Genomic DNA, 26,536 nt, shown 5'->3' with positions numbered 1-26,536 from the left:
TTTATAAAATATACTACACATTTTTTTTTCAAATTTAAAGCTCATAGATAGATTCGAAAAGAATAGTAAATATGACTGATTTAAAATATTTAAATTTAAAGGTTTTTTTTTTTGGATTCTTCTTATTTCAATCAAGGTGAAATAAAATCATAAGAGCAGGTAGAGCTGGTAATACGTGGGCCTAGCCCGCCACCCGCCAAAAATGGTAGGTTTGCCAACCCGCCAAGGTGCGGGCTACTCCAGACCCACCGTTTTTAACCCGTTCCGTTGTGGGTTAGCTCATAGGTTGACGTGCTCCTGCTTTTTTTTTTAATTTTTATTTTTATTTTTATACAATTCTCAATATATTATACAACATAATTGGAGGATTTTAACCCTCAAATTTCATATTTACATCTTCTCATTTATGTAATTGTATATGTAATACACACATAAAATATCTACTTAATTAATTTGAATAAGAAAAATAGTCAAATTAATTATTTAGAAAAATATGTGTTTGTTTTTCTAAAATGTCTTCTCAAATTATAAATTAATCATCACATTATTTTATTATAATCTACTACTCAAGTTTAAAACTTCAAATATAATTTTAATATTACAAACTAAACTCAACTATACAAATAATAATAATTTTTTTTAAAAAAAAATTTTAGGCATACTGACGGGCTCGCAAAATGCCAGCTCACTGAGGTGCAACTACTTCAGCCTGTACCGCTACAAGTTGGCACGTATCGCACGGCTAACCTGTATTCCCAGCTCTGAGCAGATGCAGTAGCACTCTAGAAAGGGGAAACCAACCTAGTTGTTGGAACAAAAAATGTGCGTATGAATCACCGCAATTCAACTTCCGTTTTGAGATTTTGAGAAGCCAAGGAATTTGGGGATCATCTCTGCAAATGGTTTCAATCCATCCGAGCGCCAATTGACCTTATCCTTGTCGCTTCCACCGTACAGGAAGACGCCCTCCTTTCACATGGCAACGATATCGTATTTGGATGCTGATAGGTTCAAGCATCTCCCTCTTTCTCTGCCATCACTCTGCACTTGTCCTTGCCGTCCTGTATCGTCCCAGTCCCTAATTCTCCATCGCCGTTGCTCCAAGCTCACACATATCCGTCTCGTGTTCACGAGACGCAAACCCGTGCTTCGGTTTAGTCAAAACGGTTTCTTGCCTCACCGGCGCGTCATCACAGCTGTAGCTCAAGCGGAGCCCGACCGGCTTGACGAAGGCAATGCGGAAAAGGTGCTTGGGTATACGGTATTGATAAATTGTGGCTCCGTGACGTCTGTGCGTTTGTTTTTGGGTATTGGTTTAGTGCTACGTTTGGGTGCAGTAGGGCTTTGGCATTCTCGATGCTTTTAGTGAGTGAAAATGGGTGAAATTTAAGGTGGTAGTAAATTGAAGATAACAATTTGAAGAACTGAATTTGGTTGCTTGATGGTGATATGATAATCCATACATTATCGTTCTGAACCTGGAATAGGAGTAAATTCAAATGAAGCTACGCATGCGTTTTAAGAAAAATGGTCCATGTTTAAAGCTTCACTGCGCTAAGAATAAGTTCGGAGAATCGGATGAACTTTTAAATTTGTATGAAATTAATGTTTATCTAGGGCGCACTTTAGCTTCTAATTGTTCACATTTTAATTACTTGTACCATCTTTCCTTTCTGTGAGCAAACATTCTTTAATGTAATTTGTATTTGCTTTATTCTGTTGATGAAGAAATGTGTGATGAATTTTGAAGTTCATGTTTATGGGAAGTCAATCGAGATCTTACTTTGTCATGGTAGGAAGATGTAATCTTGGAATCTCAACAGAAAGTTAGTCAGTTAAAAAACAGAATTATTTTTGGACTTGGCATTGGGTTAGCTGCTGGTGGTGTTGTCTTGGCTGGAGGATGGGTTTTCACAGTAGCCTTTGCGGCTGCTGTCTTTGCTGGTGCACGTGAATACTTTGAGCTGGTTCGTAGTCGTGGAATTACTGAAGGAATGACCCCTCCTCCTCGCTATGTGTCCCGAGTCTGCTCCATCATTTGTGCCCTAATGCCTATGTTTATCATGTAAGATTTGCTATTTTTCTTTACTTCCTATGATAGCCTCTTTGCTCATGCATGTTGCATTTTGCTTTTTTTTTGGGGACATTATTTGTTTAGTAAATGGCAGTCTAAAGATGTTGCTTTCAACAGTCTAATACAATCTATTATCTCTGAATCTTAGTTGGCTAATCTTACTGAAAATGTGCACCTAAAATATTTTCATGACACATTAGTTGGTGCATTTCTTAAGCTGTATAATTAATGGAAATAAACTTGGGAGGGGAGGCTATCTTCCTCTCTTGGATATTAAAAGTAAGTGTGGGCTCCATTCTTCCCCCGCTCACCACTTGCCTGAAATAAGATGAAAGAAAGAACCTGTTAATAATTGTTTGCCCCTTTAATACAGATGAGAACACATTTAGATTCAGACAAAAAATCTTAAAATTTCCAGGTGAAGTCCAGTTGTGCATATTTGTGTGCTGCGAGTATTGGTTGAGCAAATTGGTTCATTAAAACCAGAAGCTTTGATAAATGTGTCAGAAATTGGTAGAAGTTTTGAGAACTATAATTTTCTTACATACATCATTTTATTGTTACTAGACCATGGGTCTTGTGCTTCACATAGAGTTTGAAGTGAGCTCCATTGTTTATGGCCTATGAATAGTGGGGCTTTCTTTAGATATTATATGATATATTGATGGATATTGATTATTATATTGTCATGATAGCTAGGGATGAATGACATTGTCTTTTCCGAATTCTGATGCATATATTGTTGAGTGGATGTACATAGATAAGCGTGCTTTACTTCTAATTGCATGGTGAGAAGACTTGTGGAGTACTTCAGTTCTTATGAAACATATTAGTTCATCTTTGACCTTGGGTTTGAAAAACTAATAGCTATTAGTTACTTATTGGTGCTTCTAACACATGTCTAGGTATCGTGGTCATATTGATGTTTCTGTGACTTCTGCTGCTTTTGTTGTGGCTACGGCATTACTTTTACAAAGGGGGAACCCTCGTTTTGCCCAGCTAAGTAGTGCCATCTTTGGGCTGTTTTATTGCGGTTATCTTCCTTGCTTTTGGGTGAAGCTTCGGTGTGGGTTAGCAGCTCCAGCTTTGAACACAAGTAATTGTCCTATTGATCTCTAATTAGGAAAAGTTTATTAGTTGTTGGCTATCACTAAAGGCTCATATCCCACTATGTATGTTTGCAAAATTTATTTTATTCTGTTCATCTCCGGTCAGTTATTTTTGTTTGGCATTGTCCTCCTCTCTAGTCCCTACTATGCTCTGTATGGCGCCAGTTTGTTGAAACCAGACTAAATCTTGGTAGGAATAGGTGCAACATGGCCTATATTTCTTGGTGGTCAAGCCCACTGGACTGTTGGTCTCGTAGCAACTTTGATTTCCATAAGCAGCATAATTGCAGCTGATACATTTGCTTTTCTTGGAGGCAAGGTAAATTAGGCTTCTCAATCTGCTACTTCCAGTTTCTTCTACAATTATAATTTGTTTTCAGATATGATATTCGCATTTGATAATATGCCAACTCTCATCATTTCTACATCCTTGTATGAATTTGTTGACACTTACAGGAGAAGCTGTGTCCATGTCCAACACATTTGAACACTCTGATATATTAGACATGTTATACCTCTATAAAACACTTAGTGATACTTTAGATTTTCTTGTTTAGCTGCGTCCATTTCAATGTTCTTGCTTCTTAGCTTTTCTTTTTTAATTTTTTTTTTAATTCTTAGATCATTGATGAAGAATATCAGGGAGGAAAAAGTTCTGGTTGCTTGCCTGCTCCTATAAAGGTTGCATAAACTGGGATATGTGGCCACAAGATATTAACCATTGAATCCCATTAAATCAGTGACAAACATTTTAAAGGAAAGTCCAAGATAATACTCCCTTTGGTCCTACTTATAAGCTTCAAATTTGGGAAAGGATATAATCCATTTTATAAGCTTCAATTTGGATTTGTCTTAACATTTAATGCTTTTTTTTTTCCCAATTTTTCTCGTAATTATTTATTCTCTGCTTTTACATACTCTCTCTTATCAAATTTTCCCACACACTCTTTCATCTTTTTTCTCATTTATTACAAAGGCATATTTGGAAACAAAAGTATATTTCTAACTTATTTATTGCTTTTAACTAATTTTAACTAATTGTTTGTTATCTGTGAATTAGTTATATGAAGCTTATAATAAGGACCGGAGGAGGGATTATAATATAACAAACAAATCTTCAGAATTGCATTTTGCATGGCATGATGCAGGAGGATGCTGAGTTGGACTTTGCCTTCAGGGCACTAAATGAAGTGAAGCTGATCAATGCCTTTAGGCCTGATATGATGAAAAACAAAATTGAGAGTGGGCGATCTTGTGTGTGCTCATGAGAGAGAGAGAGAGAGAGAGAGGTGGGGGTGGGGAGGAGGAAAGTAATCTCTGTATTATTGTGTAACTTTGGTAAAAGCACGATATCCCTCTTATAGGGAAAGTGGTTATGGCCTACTCCTGCTAGGAGACAAACTGTGTTGTATTTTATCTAGCAGCTTTTCATGTGATGTGCTGGTACAGCAGAGAATGGATCCTAAAATATTCATTTTTTCATGTCTTTGGCCTTTGATTATGAGATTCATGTTTAACTCCATGCAGACATTTGGTAGAACTCCACTTACTAGTATCAGTCCCAAAAAGACGTGGGAGGGAACTATTATAGGCTTCTGTGGGTGTATACTCACTTCTGTCATATTATCAAAGGTTTTCAGCTGGCCCGCATCGTTGTTCAGGTTACTCTTCCTGCCCTGAATTTAATTTCAATATTATGGGGATGTTCTTATTATATGTATTTGGTTTACTAAATTTATGAGTTGGGGTTTACTTAGCTTTGCTCTTTTTCGGGGGGAAAAAAAGAGTCATGTTGAACTTGCACAAAGCTGCGTCACTTAGTTTTGATTGTTACCTTCATCTTTAGTGTAATAATGCTGATAGCATAGATGGTTGCCAATTGCCATGCAACTTTCCGTTGCCAACACTTGTTTTAAGATATTGAAGTGCGTAATGAATTTTGTCATTTCAGTAATAGCCCCTTGTCAACAAGTAAATGGCCTTATAGTTCAAGATTAGCATTCATATGTTCTTTACCTGTTTGCACTAATAGTCCTTTCCCATGGACATCTGTTGACACTCATGATAATTTTACCTGTTTGCATGGTTTTTTTTCAGTGCAATGGCTTTTGGTGTTCTGAATTTCTTTGGATCTGTATTTGGTGATCTTACTGAATCAATGATTAAACGTGATGCGGGTGTTAAAGACTCTGGCTCCCTAATACCTGGTCATGGTAATAACATTTTACTTGCAAACATTCTTGTGATGAACTATAAATTCCTATATATTTCTCAGAATTTTTTTTTTTTTTGGGAAGAGGGAATCAACTGAAAATAGAGGAGAATGGAAAGTCCTCATTTACTAAGGCTACAAAATGGCGCAGCAGGAAACCCTTGAGTATTAAATGTTCCCCAGTTTCTTTACTTACCTGTCAGGGTAGTGCCCTTGAGGAATCCATGGGATGAGTGCAACAGAGAGATAGGAAAGACACCACTAGTAAAGACGCAGGTTTTATCCTTGAAATATTTTTTAATCTGTTTGATCTCATCATCCCCGTAACTTGCTTGCCCATTTATTAACTCTTCAAGATGAAGAGTTGGTGTTAATCATTCCCAACTTGCCTTCAAGTTTTTCTGTTCTTGCTCTAGGTCAGGCCTTAGTGAATATGCCTACCACCAGTGTCTTTGTTGGCATGTAGATTAATTCAATAACTCCAATATTAATGTTTTCCTTCATAAAAGTGACTGTCGATCTCCATATGTCTAGTTCAATCATGTTGGACGAGGTTCTTTGCAGTCCCCAGGGATGTCATGCTATCACAACGTATTTTTATAGGTCCATTATATTTGACTTGATATTTGTTCTACTTAAGTCCCTTTTCAAGTTTGCCTGCAAGTCACTGAAAAAAATGTCGACAATGGTGCTTTCTTGCATAAACTTGTGTTTGTAATTTGTTTCCATAGGAGTTTTGATAGGTATGCATCTAAAAAATCTTTTTTTTAGTGAGGAGATCAACAGTGTATTTCTGTTAAGACACTAAGATGCCTTTAGATGATCTAGCTACTTCCAGTATCTCAAAAGTCTAAGATCCGTCTTTTGAAACTCCTTGGCAAGAGCTTTCTTCAAGTTTATTATTTCTTTCGTTTAGCTTCTTGTGATGATGATGTCATCTACATACACATTGAGCAATTTCTCTTTTGGAGGAAGTTTTCTTAAACATTGTATGACCAGATTGGTTGCCTATATATCCTTGAGTCATGGTAACTTTGGTGCACTTCTCGGGCCCTGCTCTAGGTGATTGCTTGAAGCCATAGAGCCAGAAGGTTGCACACTCTTCCATTGCTTTCTTTTCAAAAGCCTGAGGACATTAGCTGCAAAGGAAAGAATTTTTATGGAATTGAATTTAGTCACTGTTCCTGAGATTATGAAATCTGAAAAATTACGTCATTAAGATATATAATAGCAACTTTTTGCCTAAAGGTCAATTTAAACGATTTGATGCTAATCACATTTCAATAAATAATTAAAATTTAATATTTGGAGTCGTCAAAACCTTCATGAAAACTTCTGGCCAGCACACAAGTTGCTCCAGAATTCAACCCTATGGTCTTGGGTATTTGTAAACCAACTTTTGCTTGAACATTCCAAGGTTTGATTCCTTAATTTTGTGAAACAGCCCTGTTTTGCTGTGTGCTCTTGACTAGCATTGCTCGTGCTTAATTTGGATTCTCAAACCTACCCAAAATGACCTGAAATTTTTCATGCTACAACTTGACTATGCCTTGCAAAAATTGTCAGGGACGTTGACCACGTTTGACCATTTTCACTGCTGCCTATAACATAATATGCTCATTATGCCTAACATCTCTTCTGAAATTTGAACCTTCATCGTCTTAATTTTTTTTTTTTCCCGGCTCCCTTGGCCAGGTAGGAAAATTTGCAGTTTAGCGTGAGTTCTCACATGCGATCCTTGATAACCTTCCAAAATATAAATTTATGAGGTGCTTTACGTGGTCAACTATACAAATATCTTATTTTGGCGCATTTCCGAAGTGAGTGGAATTTGGTCTAAACTAAAAGATTGGTTCAAGTTAGGCCTTGCCTCATTTGTCCTGCTATTTTTCCTATTCCCTTCCTTTTGCTTGACAATCAATACCCTATGATTATTATTACCTCTATTTACCGTCTAGCGATGAAACTCTCAGCATTCATGCAACCAACCAGGATAACCAGAAGCCAAGAGCTAAAGATGAAGGGAGTCAACTATACTATTCCTTTTTCCAACTTGGGATCTACTTATCAATCATTTCTCTTCCTCTTGGAACCATCTATCTTCAAAACAAAATCTAATCGCCTGATGAAGCTTTATGCATTTTGAACAACCTTTCTTCTTAGCACCAATCTAAAAAATGGAATGTAGTATGTCATGTAGAAAATGAGTAGAATTAATTTCTAATATAAATACTAGAATAGAACTGCTTAATTTCCTTTATTCTTCAAAGTAAAATCAAGTCAAGTTCTTAATTTTACTTTTGACTTATGGTAGAGAAATTTTGGATATGATAAGTGGTGTCATTGAGTCCTAATTGGTTTGATATGAATCTGGAACTTGTTGCGTTTGTATGCGAATGATTTTTGCCCAGTAATTAAACCCTAGCGAAATGTGTTGGAAAAATTTGGATTGAAAAAAAATTGGAGGAAACTCGATGCAAATATGTGGACAAAGATCAAAATAATAACAATAAGAAAATGTACAGAACCCAGGAAGAGCTGCACTATTCATGATTTACGAATAGCACGACTTTCTATAGATTTTATATTTTACATAAATGATATCCTGAACTTCACAATAGCATGTCATATTATGTAAAACATTTCGTACAGGTGGAATACTCGATAGGGTGGACAGTTATGTATTCACTGGAGCCCTTGCCTATTCTTTCATCAAAACCTTTCTACCGCTATATGGAGTATGATAGAGAGAAGAAAATGTGAAGTGTTGCTTTGCATGACTCTGCGAAACTCATGGTATTTTCCAATGGGCCCAAGAAACAAAGTGTCACTTAATTTTGGATCAACATATCAAGTGGAAGAGATAGATAATTTTGAGGATCATAGGAACAAAAACACCAGGTTTTTACCTTATTTCCTCAACCTCAGTTGAAGTCTACATTTCACCTCTTCCATTATGCTTCCCCATTTGTATGAAGTCACAGGTTCAACGGCTGGTCATATATATATCAGCGAGTTTTGCATCAGTATTGGTTTTTAATTGTAAATAATCATATTTGACTTTCAAAAGAATAAGGCCACGGTTGGCTGTGGTTTGTCTCATTGAAATTTAAGTCCTAAGTTAGAATTTCATTATTTTTAGTTAACAACAGGCACTATTTAGCAGGATGTGCAGGGAATTTTTATTGTATTCTTACACCCCAAAGTACATTATTTTGGGTTTCCATATTACCTATATGTCATCTTTCCTTCCCTTTAGAAGGCGGCAGTTCATACGAACTAAGGTCAGATTTAAAACTTGGATTTCCCTCGCACTACAATCAGGGCAAGACATTTCTGTTCTATATACCTCATCTCTGCAGAACAACGGGATCACCTGTTTCCAAAACTTGACAAGCTTTTTATAGTTTATTTGTAAATAGAAAAGACTTGTTAAGTTCCCAAAAATAAGGCTGCTGTCAATTCTTGCAAAATGGGTATATCTATTGTCACCAAATTTGCGGGTTCTTGAGAAGATATTTAATATTTGTTATGCCAAAATTTCAGCAGTGCTTGTTATTCCAAAAGTTGAAGGCTGTAAGGTTTGGATTCTGGTTGCCCTTGTCTTCGGATCAAATAGTCATGTCCCCTCTAAATACACAAAGTTAGTTTGTAATGTATATGGACAGTACTAGAATCGGAGATATGAGTTGAACTTGAGGGTTATGACGGGTTTGGATTGGCAAATTGCTAACTTGCTAACTCAGCCTCAGCAGGGTGACTGCCTTCGCTTTCTCTGTCTCCCTCACTTAATATAACTTTATTATTTCCTCTACTCATAATTTGAATATGGCCTTGCTTTATGTTAACGGCTTGATTCTATATTTGGTTTCCCACCTTTTAATTAATTTATTATTACCTTCAATTTTTAATATAAAAATTAGTTTGGTTTTTAATTTGGTTGTAGATATAAGATTTCAATTCATTTTATCTTTTTTATTTATCTATTTTTGTTTCAAAATAGTTCTTGTAATAGTTGTACATATTAAATGTTCTATCAAATAGTGGTTCTAGCTAATATATATGATTAGTAAGAATATTTTAGGAAAAAGAGTGTTTATTTATTATAAATAACTAATTCAACAAAAATTTTTAATCTACTTAAATTAGTCAATTATCTTTTATATTAATAACTAGAGGTAATATTTTATATTAATAGAATAATCATGTAAAATAGTTTATATGTTTACATTTATATGTTTTGGGGTTGATTTAACTCTATGAAAGTGCAACCTTATTTGAATTTAGTCTTAAAAAATTTAAAAATTTATGAACATGAAAATATTAAAAATTAATTTTTCTAAAAGAAGAGGTTGGTGGGCGCATGAGGTGGGCTCAGGTTGGTTGATTGCCAAGTTGTCTAGAGGCAGGGCTTTTTTGCCTTGTTTGGATGTGTGGTGGGTCAACTTGTGACTCATGGGTTTATCTGCATTACCACTTGCATGACATGACTCAAATCATAAGAGAAATCAGAGCCAAGATTCAGACTCAATCCCAAGATGTTGATGGTAAATGAATTGTTTAATGTCTCCTTTCGGTAGTTGATGCTTCTCTGATGCCAAAGAAAACTTGTCTCTTTTCTTCATTCATGCGTCATCACCAATGTGAATGAATCAATCCTAATCTGATTTAGCCTCTCTTCGCCAAACGGTTTTAGTAATTATTATTTTAATCATAATCAGGGGTGCTTTGCAAGCTTTTCCAGAAATCAAATTCTTAAGATCACACAATAAGCCTCTGCAGAATATACTCCCTCCTATTTTAACGGGAGATTTGTTTTTATTCTATATATAGGATTTTAATCTATTTTGTCTTAAAAATTTACAAGTCTTTTCCCAAACAAGATAATTTCATCAATGAGGATAGTTTTCAATGCAAGTGGTAAATAAGATATTTTAAGAAAATTAAAACATATTTCTATGCATAACTAATTGAATTAATTTTTTTAATATTTGTAAATTAATTATTCAGTTTTATATTTAAAATTGAAGTAATTATTATTTGAGTTGATACCATTATTAGTCCTTTTAATTTGATCAAATTTTATTTAGTCTTCATAGTTTCAAATTGTGATTATTAGTCCCCATAGTTTCATAATAATCTCGTTTCAATTTACATTTTTATATAAGGATATAAACCAAGATTTGCTAAAACTACGAGACAAAAAAAAAAAAAAAAACTCGTCTAGTCCATGTAATTTTAATGAGTTTTGGTTTTGGTTTCTGTATTTGTAATGAATTTTTATTTTGATCCATATATTTAACCATGTTAACTAAAAGTTAAAGCTGTTGAATTTAAACCAAATTTTTATGAAACTACATGGACTAGAAATCACAATTTGAAACTACAAAGATTAAAATCAAAATTTGATCAAACTATAGCGAGCATCAATACTATTAACCCTTATTATATTTAAATAATTTACCTTATGAGAGAAATGGAGGAGAGGGGAGAGGAGAAAAACTTTTAATAAGCTCAATTTAAAAAATTAGAGAAGTGGGTTTTTAAAATTTTAATAAAGAGAAGATGTAAGATAAAAGAATAATAAAATTCAACTAAAAGTTTTTAACCCCATTTTCTAAATTTTTTAAATTGAGCTCATTAAAATTTTTTTTTCCCATTCTTTTCCCTTCCCTTCATTTCTCTCATATCAAATGTACCCTTACTCGCTAGCACTTATCTATGCATGAACATCCAATTCCTCTTGGGATGTCATCTACCCAACAAAAAGTTGCCGAAGCTTGAGCATCAGTTTCACAATGACCATTAACAAGTTGATAATGTCCCTACCTTTGTTCCATAATTTTGGTTGTTATGACATAGACGCCAATTTGCAAGATACTGTGGTCAATCACATTACTAAAAGCAGCCAATAATTAAACCCTTTTTGAAGCAAGTTTGACCCCATTTGTTTTTGTCCTCCTAAATTCATTCATATTTTGTACCTTATCTTCACTGTATGTGATGTTACCCTAATATATTATTTTTGCTTGTCATCATATCTTAAAAACAAATTATCAAGTTGATCCTCTCCTGTTGGGTCACGATTAATGTCAATTGGGTTTCAAGTTGCTATTAAAAAAAGGAAAAATTGCGATTGTAACATCCCAAGTCTAGTTTTTTTTTTTCCAGTGATAATGGAAAAAAAAATAGGAGAATTTAATTATTGATTATTTCAAAATTATCGTTAAATAAAAGTTGATTTAAAGATTTGAGTCAAATTAAGAAAATAAATATGAACAGTGAAATGTGTGTGTAAAAAATAATAATAATTGCAGGGAAGGATAGTATGGTGCTAGTTTTATACTTGATACTAATTTAAAAGTTGTTAATATCTGTTATTAATCGTTATGCTTTAAGTTGTTAACGACTGCACTTTCAGTTGTCAATACATGCTTTAAAAAAACAAGTAATTTGGTAATCAAACAAATAAAATCTCTTGTAATGAAGTCCCTTGATACTTCAGAATAATTTGATGATTTTAAAAAAAAAATTTTGTATTTAATTTTCTTGAATGGGACATTATTGCAATTTTTTCTTAAAAAATCTGAAATAATTTATAAAAATGTTACCAAAAGAAAATAATTTTTTTTAAAAGAAAAACGATGAAACAACTGTCCACACTGTTCCCTATTTCTTTGTCTTCTCAAATCACACTTTAAATTTTAAAGCAATGCAATGGAGTCGTGCAATTATTAAATACTCTCTGGTTATATTTATAAGTCAATTTTCATATATTTCACGTAGACAAAAAAAAAATCTTAAATTTTATTATCTTTCATTTAAAATTTAATAATGTTTTAATTTTATTCCTGTTTAATATGCACTATAGCCTATGAGAATAAAGTCAATACAATATTAAATGAAGAGTAAAATTATATATTCACATAAAAATTTCTCTCTTCCCTAGAAATATGACCAAAACAATTTTTCTCACTCTACCTATAAATAAGACCAGAAGAGTTTAGTTAACAGAATTTTAACTGCACTTCACACTACAAAAAAATATGTATTTTGTAGCGGTTAAAATAAGACATTTCTAGTGGTTTTAACTGCAACAAATAACATTTGTAGCGGTTACAAAAACCGCTAGAAAATCAAGTGCAAGAAAAAATTTCTAGCGGTTATGGCAACCGCTACACAATATGGTCAAAACACTAGAAACTTTCTAGCGGTTAATTAATCGTTAGAAAAATCTAGTAGTAGGAGAATTTCTAGCAGTTAAAAGTATGATCATTAAAATCCCTTTTATTGAATTTATTTCCATCACTTTATATTGCCTACAATAAATTACAAAATTTTTTATCCCTTTAAATTTGGGATCCTTTTTTTAAGGTTCAACTATTGTTAACAGAGTTGTGTAAAGTGTATACAATGAACAATGTAATACTTTCCTTCCTACATATTTGATTCCACCAGTTCTTCCAAAGCAACAATAGCAACGCCCAGTCCAACTGAAATTTCCTTTTCACAACATTAATATTGCCTCCCATCTTTAATATAAAAGTTTGTTTGAATTTCAATTTGGTCTTAAATATAAAATCTCAATCCACTATGTCTTTCATATTTATCTATTTTTTCAAAATAGTCTTTGTTGCACATGTTAAATGTTTCATCAAATGATAGTTCTAGCTAAGACACATGATTAGCAAGAATATTTTAGGGAAGACAACACTTATTTATTATAAATAGCTAACTTAATTAATTTTCGTAATCTTTCCAAATTAGTCAACTATGTCTTATATTAAGGACTAAAGGTAGTATCTTCTATTACTGCTTATTTGGCATATGGAAAAGTCATCAAAGAAAATAAAAATGTAAGAAAATATACTTTTATTTTTTTTGTAGATGAAAGAAAGCTCTTGTTCATGTAATGGGAGTGAAGTTTCTTGTTTCCATTTTGTGCCAAATGGATCTAGATGTGCACTGGGCTCACTTATGTTGTTCTCTTTTTGTTGTTGAGGACGTGGGCTTTCTTTTGACTCGAGATTTTGTTATGTTGCTTATTATTCCGTCAACTTTCTTCCTATATTTATGAAAATTCCATCTCAGTGACCAATAAGGATTGGGTCTAGTAGAAAGAATTAATTCCTCATAACATGATGAACCAAGGTTCGAATCTCCACTGGGAGAGGTGCCCACAATGCCTCCAAAATTTCTAACCAAATGAGGGGAGGGGCTCATTTTCCCTCCCCTCCCCTCCAACCAAACACACCCTTAGTTGTCAACAATGTTTGAATAAGATTGCCTCAATAAGAAGATACTATGCCTTAGTCAAAAAAAAAAAATTCCATCTCAATGCATATCAAATTTCTAGTACTCTATCAATGGGGTTGGGTCTAGCAAAAAGAGTTGTTCACATTAAGTGTTCAATAGTATCTCGAATATAGTTACTTCCAATAGAGAATACCTATGTCTAGCCAAAAAAAAAAATTATAGTACTCTCCGATCCAAAATGTGAGCTATCTAACTAATTTGAAGAGATTTTAAAATTAATTTAGCTACTTGTCTAAAAATATGTGTTGATTTCTTTAAAGTAGCCATTTTAATAATTTTCACTAAATATTACTCCTTTGATGCAAAATCTCCTTAATGTGTGTAATCAATAGAGAGTTTAGGAAAAAGATTATGAATTTGGAAAATGAAATGGATTGAAGCATTTTATCCGGTTCTTAATATAAAAACTACTTAATTAATTGGATAGATTAAAAAAGTCAAATAAATTGATTTACCTTGTATAATATTATATTATATATGAGCTTCAAGTTAGGTAAATTAGTTTAGAAAAAAAAAATGAGACAAAAAAGATTGAAGTTTTGTACTTAAAATCAAATTCAATCATTCAATTAGCTTCTATATTAGAAATGAGAGGAAATATTGGATTTAGAATTAAAGCAAAGCCAAATATTATTTCTTAAATTTAAAATTGGAGAGTAATCAAAAGATGAGGTCTAAAATTAACACTCTTCTAATGAAATGAGAATTCTAACTTAAATACTGAGTTGAATTGCAAGAACATAAACAATGTTACATTAAAATTTTTAAAGCTAACTAATAATCTTGTAGTCTAGTGACATAAAAGTTTCTTTCTAAGTATGAGGTCGTGAGTTTGATCCCCTTCTAAGCCTTCGTGCCTATCTCTCAAATTCCAAAAAAACAAAAAGATGAAACCACAATGATTTTTAAATAAAGTGAGTTCTCTAAAATCATGGGAGTGGTAGCAAATAAGGGGAAGCTTTTTTCAGCTAAAAAATTAGACAGGGAATTATATAATTCATGTATCTTGACTTTTTCTTGTTGTTTTTCTTTATCTTGGTACCAAAAAATAATACTTTTTGCATAAAAAAATTAATTTATATTCTTCCTCTAAATGCTTTGAAAAAGATTTTGATTCAACCAATTTGTTCACAGAGACCCTTAAAAAATTTAAATTTTTTTTAAAAAATCAGTATTAAGGACATTGTCAACTTGTGGTGCATGTGGACTATAATGTTATGTCAAAATCTAAACAAAAGAAAGTCACATCCCTATCTTGTAACCGAAAGAACTGAAGAAGAACAAAACATTGAACCAAGTTGTCACCAATTATTGGATCTGCTTATCCTTATTTTTTTTAAGGGTATTAAAAAAATCAATTTCTTCCTTTGACGTTGTTAATTTCTTCTTTTAATTAATTAAATCGTAATCTGAGGGGGAAAAAAATCAAACTCATACTTGACGTTCTGTTCTGTCCTGTTTGAATCTTTGAGTACAGTTTACTGTTTTTGTTTTAATTTTATTTTAATTTATATGTATTTATATATGTAAGTCTATCTTAACTTGTTATCCACAACACATTCGCCAACGTTACTAAAAGCTATCGAAATATCTAGATATCTGGTTGATACGCATCTTGAATTAAATTATAAAGATTTTTTTTCAAAAATATTAATCTCTTTAAAACAAACTTGCCTGTAACATTTTATTTTTTTTTATATATATTAAAAGATTATGAACTTTGAACTTCTATCCCCAGCTACCCTATCTTTACCATCTGGACTAACGTCATGGGAATGATGTGGCACATTTTATTCAAATGTGAAATCAGAATATCATTATTCTATGAAATTTGAGTTAATTGATGAGGGTTTTTTTTTTCTCAATCTGGATTATTAATGCGCTTATATTTGTCAAATTAAAGCACATAATCTATATAACTTCAGTAAAAATTTCGGTACTTCTCATAGTTTACTAAATGTGGATACATCCTAATAAGATTTGAATCTTTATTGACCACATTGAGAGGAACTATTTACTTCCGCTAAACTTAACCTTGATTGATAGATGCAATTCATAGTTTTAAATATGGGTAAAATGAAAAAAAAATTATTTTCAAACAAATTGAACAACACAACTACTTTTTTTCGTTTTGGCAAGGTAATTAGAGTTATCTTATAATAAGAACCAGAGTGACCAACAAAAAATTGGTTTAGCAGTGTAAGGCTCTGCTAGATTCCTTTAGGTCTTGAGTTTGAGTCTCAGAGGTAATACCTCTATTGGGATGAAAAGCCATGAACCTTGGGGCAGATTAATCGGTTGTTCTGATATCCACAAAAAACAGTGCCAGATACCGAATGATAATATAGAGAGGGGATAAAAAAGAAAAAGAACCAGAGGGTGTGTATATACATGACGTGTAGTGGAAATGATGATAGGAGGAGATAAAGGTTATATTAATCACGAGACCATTGACCAAGGAAGGAAGTTTAGAGCCATTAAAAGGCAACCCAACCTGGACAACATGATGAGTGTGAGAAACATTCACAAAACAATGAGCGAAAAAGACAGAAGACATTATCACTGAATTCTGAGTTGACTTTCTTCGCAATGTTCATAAGAAGCTTGATGCCATCCCAGTATCTCACAACAGAACATGGTGTGTATGCTATAATAAGGTTAAATTGTAATACACTTGTTTTCTCCTTTCCAGTTTCTTTTTGTTTTGACATGGAGTTATTAGCAGATAAATTCTCCATCTCTTAAAATAATGGACCTTGTCGAATTTTTTATTCGGAATAAACTAACGAATATGATGCAATTAATAATGTAATTCATTGGTGATTTTATCAATTTTTTTATCTAATTAACTCATACAAGGTATAGGGATGACTGTACTAATTTATTTAAATTTATTTTTTTAATGAATCACGAAATACTTAAAAGTTATAATATAATTAGATCAAAGTAATTAAATTATATTTTATACCACTAAAATTTGGGTTATGCAATACTCCCTTCTGTTTTAAATGAAAGATTTTAGTCTAAGTGTAAAATTTTAATTCTCGTTGTCCCTCAAATTTAATGTAGATATATAATTAAAGGGTTTAAATTTAATATAGATAATTAAAGGGGATATTTAAAAAAAAACTATCACGCATTTTTTTTGTAAGTAAATAATTTAACTAATTTCATTAATCTCTATTAATTGGTTATCTAATTCTTATATTAATGAATAGAAATAGAAAGTTTTCATATCAACATTGACATTTGAAATCGCACTTTTTTTTTTTAAGGATGTGAAGTTCTCCAATCAAATCTTCACTAAAAAAAAAAGTTCTCCATCAAATCTTGCCTTACGGACTTCTGTTAAAACGAAAATTTACATTCATCAAACTTCAAAATTTTGTTGGACCATTATTATAATAAAAATCACGCATGGCAAAAGTGTTATTAGTAAATATGTGCTAAATCACACAAGTGGTTATGGCATAAATTAAATTAAATTAGTATGGACAAGTTGACTGATTAAGGTGAGTATTTGTACATAGTATATGAGGAGTTATTACGATTGAATTTTGATAAGTTTTTTTTTTTTATGAGAATAAGAAAAACGAAGTGGGAAATACCCAAAAATAAAATAATAAAGAGATGGATATATAGACAGCAGAAAGTGACTGGTGAGCATGAAGGAGAAAGAAAGCTCTTTGTGTTAGTAATGGGAGACCCTACCATGCCATTAAGTGGCCTTTGACAAATGACAATCATATGAATGAGTGCTTCCTTTTTGTATTTTTGACAAAAAATTTAAAATGTGTGGAATGCTAAGAATGCGTTGTTCCTACGCTGACTAACAAAAATATGACTTTTTTTTTTTGCCAACCACAAAAATATAACGTTTTATATATACAGAGAGATTTAAATGTATCCTCATGTTTTTCTTTCATAATTATCTAATATTACTAATAATTTAGATTTGACCATTTCCCAATTCTAATTAAATATAAGAGAATAATTAGTGTAATGGCATACTTCCTCCTATTCTAAATGTAAGAGTTAGATAACTAATTTACAAATATTTAAAAATTAATTAAATTAATTAATTATACTAAATATGTGCTAATTTCCTTAAAATACTTGGTTTAATTATTACCTTAAATTGGAAATCTTTTTTAATATATGCAATTAATAATTATATTTTATGAAAAATTTATAAATTTGGGATGTTGACTATTGAGATTTTGTGTTTAGTACTAAACAATCTTTCAATTAATTTTTATATTTAATATTTTTTCATCTGCAAAATTTGTTCCTAATACCTTAATTAAGGGATATTAAATCTATTCTAATCAAATCAAGTGGAATGGCCTTTGAGGTATCTAAGGATGTTGTTGTTTAGCATATTTAGATTATGTATTTTTTTTTTATTATTTTTATATATAGAGTTACAATTACAATTAGAAATAAATTATATTCTATCTTGTTTTTTTCAAAATCAAAGATTACCTAGAAATTATAAGCCCTCTTTATTAAATTTAAATGATCTAGCTGGCATCAAGGTAGATTTAAGAGGAAATATATATATATAGAGAGAGAGAGAAGAAACAAAAATGGAAAGAAATACAGAAAGAGAGACGATGATGGGGGAGGACATATGGGGGGGAAGAATCTAAAAAAGTTTGAGAGAGAGAGACAGAGATGTAAAAGATTGTCTCGCAGATAACAAAAACTCAACTTTTTCTGCAACACGCACATCCATGCACGTCACTCACACCAACTTCTCTTTTAGCTTTTGGGCTTTTTTATTACTTTTCCAACGCTATTTGCCTTGGATTCTCTTAAATAAATTTTCTATTATTTATTTATTATTAAATTTTCATGATTAAAGTTAACTATTTTTACATTATTTTTGCTCATCTAATTAACTATGCAAATGATAGGTTATACTCATCTATAATTTTCTGAAATTTTGCATATTTTTATTAATTTATTAATTAATTAGAGCAGCTCTTTAACATGCAACATATTAAATTAAATATATATATTTATATTGCCTCTTTTTTTTTTTTTTACCATAATTCCCTCTTCTATAATAGTTTGGATCGGACTTCTGGAAGTTCTCTTCCTCACTAAGGATTGATGAGTCATATTCAATAGATTCACCTCAATGTAGTGCTTCCGGCTCGGTGAATGATTTATTCCATTGGAAACTAATTGGAAATAATATACATATATATATATATATATGTCATCATCATCATCATAAGAATGGTGCACGTATAAAGTAAGGGAAAACCATATTGAAGGTACCTATACTTTCTCTCAATTTTTAATTTGGTATCTACATGTTTTTTTTCCCTTTAATTAAACATTTAATTTTATCTTTTTAGCAATATTAGCTCTTATAACTTTATTCTATTGATATTTTTAGTCTCTACATAAGGATTAATGATGTTCATAGAGGAAAAATAAAAATTTAGTTAAGAACAAAAAACACATAGGTACCAAATTGAAAATTGAAAAAAAGTATAGGTACCTCCAATATGGTTTTCCCTATAAAGTAACAAGTCATTTCAAAACAGAGGGACTAAGAGATGAATTTTGATAATTTATTTCCTATTTTATTAATATAATTACATCACAGCCAGTAAATAACATGTTCTAGTTACTCATTTGTTTTTATTTTTTTGGACCAGAGTTGCTCATTTGTTACTGAGGGTTTTTAATATCATATTTCTTCTTTGAACAAGTCACAAAGTTCTGCTAAAATTTTATAGAATCTGCTTGCGTATGTTTTGAAAACAGAAAAAAGTGTGTAATTTCAAGAAAATTTTAAATTAATTTGTATATTTATTTATTTAATTATTTATTCAAACAATTTTTGACGGACAAAATGCTGCAACTTTTAAATGAAGGTGGAAGAAAAAGCTGTAAAATGTCGGGGAGTCTTTATAGCATATTTTTGTTGTTATTAATATAACAATATCTAAATCCCACAGTCCTAGGAGGAGGCTTCATGCAGACAAAAGTGCTTATAAACGTGCCTTATCATTAAAAAGGTGTTTATCATTATACTTTCCAAGCAAGGGCAAATATTTTTAGGGAACATGTGTAATCAATACTTGTATAAAATAATCCCACTTTTCATGGGCTTCCATATGCACAAGATGCCTTGAATCTCAAAAACTTTTTTTAAGTTAAATTACATGATTTTTTTAATAAATTTAGAATCATATACAAAATAACTTCGTTAACCTTCTTTAAACTTAATAATAAACCTTCTAAATACATATAATTAATAAAAATATTTTTAAAAAATAAACATCAATTTATTATAACTAACTAACTTAACTAATTTTTTTAATTTTTATAAATTAGTTATCCAACTCTTATATTAAAAATTAGAGTTAATATGTTACAATCCTGTAGAATCTACTAGTAATTTTAATCATTTGAAATATTTCTCATGGTATTTCTACTTTTATTTTGTTAGAATCTACTTTTTCAACAACCAATGGGATGACTAAAAGCTCAAGAAAAAAAAATCTTATTGTGCATGAGGCCAAATAATAAATTGAAGTGTGTAATTAGTATTGCGATCGTTATTTGACCGAAAATTCATTATTGTGATGAAAATTAATAATAATGAATATTTCTTTTTCTTTTAATTTGTTTGCGTGCTTATCGCTTTTCCCTTTCTCCTTTCAATTTGGCCAGTTACGAACCAAAAGTTCATACCTAAAAAGATGTCACTGTTTAGGGATGCCAACATTTACTCTAAGGCCATTCTTAAGTCATTTTCCATAACAAAATGTCTCGGATTTAGGGTGACATATGTTCCTAAATTGGCAGTAAAGACTGTATCTAAAATATTGGTGATAAAATTCCTCCTCAATGATGAAAGCTAATCAAACTAAGGGTCTGAATTTTTGTAAAGGCTACTCTATTTCAGGGTCATAAATACACTTTTTTTTCTTTGACAAAAAGGGAAAAGGTTAAAAACTACAGTATTAGCTCCCTAAATTTTGAATTATATGCATAATTATGTAGTTATATAATATTCAGCATTATTAAATGATATTTGAGTATTTTCTAGCTTAACTGGAGTTGATTTTCATGGAGATATTTTTACATGTATTCACGTAAACTCGATCTCAGTCTCACATTTGAATAACTAGAGTCCAACCTACTAAAAGTCGGGCCTATTGATTGAATGGTATTCATATTTAATAACCCCTTAAGTTAATAACCCGAATTATTTATGCAATGAGAATGAATTCGAATGGTTAAACTTTAGATCAGATCAGGAGTAGATAAACAATCTAACATGTTAAATCATCAACTATATTCTAAAAAAATTGTAATACCCAATTCATTCAAAAAAAGGGTCAGGTATGAGTATGACATTATGACATCCGAATATATTCAATTAATAGAATTTGAATAATATTTTGATTGGGATTTGGATATATTGAATTAAATGAGGAGTATCATTATTAAATGGAATTTTAATTGGAGGCTCAAATAAAGAAATTAATAATTAATTTTAAATTTGAATAATATCTTTGAATATATTGAATTCAATGGGAAGTATCATAATTAAATAATATGTCAACTGGGGGCTTAAATGAACAAATAAATAAATAAATTTAAAATTTCATATAGTCTTCATAATTTCTAAATCTCTAATTCAAATCTCATTTGAATGAATAAAAAAAATACATTTTTATAAGAAATGAATTTTGAGCTACCTTAGATAATAAATTTATTGGAATTTAAAATTTAATCAAAGATTCTAATCCGTCCATCACACGGGGAAAAATTTCTCGTTGTATTAGTAAAACAATGAATTGATTGATTAATTAATGACATTGAAGTCCTTTATATATACAATTTTGAAAGTTCATTAGTAAAATTATGGTCGAATTTAGAAGATTTTAAAATTTAAAATTTAAAATATAGAAGATTTACATGTTACTGGAAATGACATTTGCAGAGGAAATTCTTGCTTTTCCTGGACCATATATTCTTTGCTTCTTCAACTGTGGCTGTTGGAGGACAACTTCAAATAACATGTATAAGGCAAAATCCATCCAGGTGTCAACCGGTATAAAGCAATCCCATCTATGACGTCAATTTAATCCTCCTTTTTTTTAAAATTACCTCATAAAAAAGTTTATACCATATTGATATGAACCATCAAGCTACTAAAAATTGGACAGGTCATTAAATTAGTTAAGACTTAAGACAGTGAATAAAAAATCAGTAATCTGAATATGGTTAAATTAAGATCAATTCATAATTATAATAATATAATTTAATTAAGATATACAAATATATTTATATGAAACCTTGAAAAGCATAACGATTAAACAAAAAAGGAATTCATCTAAAAGAAAATGGAATATTATGTATAATAAAACAGAGCTGCTAAAGCACAAATCAAATAGACTGTTACCTTTTTAATTCAGTGTAATGTAGTTTGAGGTTCAGCAAAGGGAGGAATAACGTAAAATTTATGCTACTCTACCTGTTCAAAATTCTTTATCAAATTGTTCAAACTGGTTCATTCATCTAATTAAGTAACACGTTAATTGAAATAAAATGTCAGCATATAGGTGATATCTTTATTAACATGTTTTATTACAAAAAAATTTGATGACTTGGGCAACTTCAAATTTATTGGCCAAGATAGGTTTCATGACTCATAGCATTTATTATTAAAATTCCTACGTATTATTTATGTACAATTTTTAATCAACCATCTAGTATCTAATAATAATGGATGATCTAGATCCGAGTTGCATCATACACAATGTCGTGAAACTCTTCCAATAGTTTTACTCAACCCAATTTGTAGCACTCAAAATTAATGCCTTACCCAAGGCACATCAAATTAATTCAACTCAACTTTTTTTAAATGATCAATTATATAAAATGGAAAAGAAAAATTATAGAGCTAAAGTTAGTATATTATTGCCTGAGGAAGAGAATGACTTGAAAAAGATAAAAGAACGTATTGATATCCTTTTCCAAGTTACCTTGGGGTTTAGAATGTTTCCAAGTTATCTTGGGGTTTAGAATGGGGGAGACTGTTGAGCAAATTCTTCTTATATATGAAGATAGTGATATGATTCAAAAGGCTTCACATGTTAAGAGGCAGATATTCAACTTAATTGTCATTGGCTTGTTTTGTATTTTTATTTGTGCATAATTAAATATTTACATATTTGAGTTAATTGAATGATTTCCAGTCTTCTCTCGTCCTAATCAGTAAAAGCCAAGTCTCTTCTCCTCTACTACTCCCATGTATTTGTTATGCGGCGTAATTTGAGTTCGCATCAGTACTTGAGTTTCATGTGAATTTTAGGTACGCCCAAAATTCTTCATTAATCAAAGATATAATTAAAATTTTAAAATTAAAATATAGTATATATTTTAAAAATAAGACAAAAATTGATATAATTTAAAATTCATGAAAACTAGACCATCAAATTTTCTGTCAATGTCAAGAGAATTGAAAACACGAGGGTACATATTTTGGTAAAAGTAAGCTTAAAACTAATCCACTAAGGACTTTGAAAAATTTGCCACCTTTCTGGGTGCTCTTTCAACGTACCTGTAACAAGTGTCAAATGTGCATGAAACAAATGAAGACAAGACATATTGATAAAGATTTGTATGGTATAAGTCTCTAAAAAAATTTGTAATTGTCATTTATTGATGGCCAAGCTTACAATCTTAGACTTTAAATGCTCAAATAATTTTAACCATCCAAAGTGGAGAACATATCCGTTACACTTTGAGTGAAAAGGACCCTACTTATTTGACCAAACATTTTGGCAGATAAAATTCGCAATCATAAATAATTTATTTATAAATTATTATTTCATGATTTGACTCTTTTTTAATTAAAGTGATTTTTCATATTTCTATAATCACTATACCATATAAAACATCCGGCAAGGAGCACAAATTCGTAAATCAGAAGTTATATGTGTTCGTGAGGAAAAAGACATGAACTGCGCGTAACTCATCTCACATCCCATATAATAATATCTATGGGAATATGTTTTAATCAAATATATATATATATATATATGGGAATATGTGTCTAACTATGTGATTGACAAAAAAATCAATTTATGCAATTAATGTTATAAAAATAAGATCGACTAATTGATACGGTACAATCAGAGAACCTAACTTTAATGTTTATAGGATATACACATTTCGGTCACATTGGTTTCAGAATTTATAAAAATGGATGAAAGGCCAATAAAAAAAACTAATAAAGAATAGAAAAAATTTACTACCTTTAGTCCTTAATATAAGAGCTTATTTGATTTTTATTTTGGTTCTAAATATAAGATCCCAATCCACTTTGTTTATCATATTTATCTATTTTTTTTCCTAGCTCGTCCTTATAATAATGATAGTTCTAGTCAATACACTTAATTAACAAGGATATTTTAGGAAAGACAATACTTATTTATTACAAATAACTAACTTAACTAGTTTCTTTAATCTAATCAAATTAGTCAACTAGTTCTGATATTAAGGACTATAAGTAGTAGTTTTGATCTTTTATTTATATATAGTTGTGTTAATTAATCTAATCATAACATATTCATATACTATCTCATGTCCTAAATATAAGAACTAGTTACCGGTCCTAAATATAATATTACAATCCATTTTGTCTTCTAAATTTATAATGTGTTATGAAAAATATTGATACGAGTCAGTTGAAGAATAATAATAACACATGTCCTATTTGTTTCCTATTTTTTTGGCCAGCTGTCTAACTAACTAAAAGTAAAGGGATTAATTATAAAATATCCCTTAATTGTAATCATCGGGATTCAGTTGGATAATAATACACACACAAGTTCTTTTCTTTCTCTCTCTCTTTCCTCTGCTGCGTACTAGTTGGCATCAGAGCTGCTCTTTCGGCCACGCCATCATGCCGGAAACAAGATCCGATGAACGGATTGGCGATCTTGAGCATCGCCTGGAATTGCACGCTGCTACCATGGAGAGTACCCGCTTGTGATTGGAACAAAACTCTCTCGACATCGGCGACTTGAAGACGTCCATCTTTCATATTGAGAATTACATACATGAATCAAACCATGCCACACGACCACGCTGGTTCTTCAGGCACTCCATATTGTAATCAGCAGATTCCTTAATTTGGGACTTATGCATTGCCTCTGACACAATATACGCCTCCAATGAAGTAGAGTCGTGTGGAGTTCCTATGTTTTGACGGAACAGACTTTAAGGGCTGGGCTTATTGGTGTAAGCAATTCTTTGTTGTTGATGGAACTCCGGCAGATCAGCGCATCCATCTTCTCAGTATTCACATGGAAAAGAAGGCTTTAAAGTGGCACCTCAATTTTATGATGAAGCGGTAAGAATCAAAAGTATCATGAGAAGATTATTTCAAGCAAATGGAGGCTCGATTTGCAGAGGTTCGTCAAATTTCTTCGATCGTAGAACTCTTAAATCTTCATATGATGACCTTAGTAGATGATTATATTGAAGCATTTGATGAATTGTTGACCGAGGTTGACATTCCAGAGAACATTGTTATGGATATGTTTTTGGCAGGTTGCATTTTGATATTCAGTCAGTGGTTGATACGTTCAAGCTGACCTCCCTCCCTAATATGATGCAAATGGCTCGCTTGCAGGAACAGATGTTTAGTGCTATGTTTGAGCACGCTTCATCATCTATGTCTAGTCATCGCTTTCCTCACTACTCCACTCCTTCCATTGGAGGCACCTCGAAACCCAATGTGATGCCATTACTATTGAAAAATTCTGCGAGTGACTAAGAAGGTTCATCTTCTTCTACAACTTCTTCTAGGAAGCCTGCCTTGACTCTTATGAAAAAGGAAATAGAAGAATGACAGAGGAAAGGCCTCTGTTATTTGTGTAATGATAAATATACTAGTTCACATAATTGCCGCAGTTCCCACATTATGATGCTAGTTGTTCAAAATGAGGGCGATGACGATTTTGTTGACATTGCAGAAAAGTTTGAGTTACTTAAGGATGCTAATGTGGTTGATGCAACCATTAATGTGGTTGAGGGATGTGATGGGTGTTCTACCTTGAAGGTTAAGGGCAATGTACAAAAAACTAGACCAGACCGGCCGGTTTAGACAGAAAACCAGTAAACCGACCAACTGTCTGGTCTGGTTTACCTCTTAAACCGGGAGAAAACCAACCCGGTATAACCCGGTTTAAACTAGAGTGAATCGGTAAAAACTGGAATAACCTAGTAGGTTGGTGGTTTACACTGGGCTATTGTATTTTGATCCAGAAGAGAAGAAGAGGAGGAAGGAGAAGGAGAAGAGAAGGACAGAGGTCAGAGGTCAAAGGTCAAATCTGAAAGAGTAAGGAAATGAAGGCGAGGAGAAGGGAAAAAGATGGTCACTGTCATTTTACTTCGTTGCCATCGTCCTTCTTTGTAAGAGCTGACCATATCTGTGAAGAGAGAAACCATGCTTAAAGTTGAAGAAGTAAGACCATGGTGATGAAGAACGAAGAAGTAATGGTCACCTGCACAAGACATAATTTTTTTTAAAAAAAATGAAGAGTGAAGACAAAGATGCTATTCGAAGTTCAAGAATGAATGCAAGGCTAAAAAAAAAGCTGTCAGTTATTAGCCCCTGTCCTCTACTATATCCGGCGTGTTAAACACTCAAGCTAAAAAGGAGGATAGAGAATTTTGAATAAAAGAAAAAAAGAGGGTCACGTCGGAAGTGAAAAGAAAAAATCATTTATATGCATGGACAATATTGTTTGTATATTTTAAATAAAATTAAATATTATT

The 26,536-nt window shown here is 31.6% G+C and overlaps 1 protein-coding gene across 3 annotated transcripts; it reads left to right on the top strand.

The window, feature by feature from the left end:
* Positions 1-761: 761 nt before the first annotated feature.
* On the top strand, positions 762-8,762 carry LOC114711790 (phosphatidate cytidylyltransferase 4, chloroplastic). 3 transcript variants are annotated; one of them, XM_028896218.1, is made up of 7 exons: positions 762-1,246; positions 1,797-2,065; positions 2,980-3,170; positions 3,378-3,502; positions 4,711-4,844; positions 5,281-5,396; positions 8,048-8,762. In XM_028896218.1, exons 1-7 carry the CDS (start codon positions 977-979, stop codon positions 8,137-8,139), a joined length of 1,197 nt encoding a protein of 398 aa, XP_028752051.1. In that variant the 5' UTR covers positions 762-976; the 3' UTR covers positions 8,140-8,762. The 3 variants fall into 3 exon arrangements, with proteins under 3 accessions (XP_028752051.1, XP_028752050.1, XP_028752049.1); XM_028896217.1 differs by having other exon boundaries at positions 762-1,261; positions 3,384-3,502; XM_028896216.1 differs by having other exon boundaries at positions 762-1,261.
* Positions 8,763-26,536: the final 17,774 nt, after the last annotated feature.

Source organism: Neltuma alba, unplaced genomic scaffold (assembly GCF_004799145.2).
Source record: "Neltuma alba isolate B1F8T4 unplaced genomic scaffold, ASM479914v2 tig00011318_pilon, whole genome shotgun sequence".
Lineage (NCBI taxonomy): Eukaryota > Viridiplantae > Streptophyta > Magnoliopsida > Fabales > Fabaceae > Neltuma > Neltuma alba.
The sequence above is the reverse complement of the archived record's forward strand: the minus strand, read 5'-3'. Positions and strand labels throughout refer to the sequence as shown.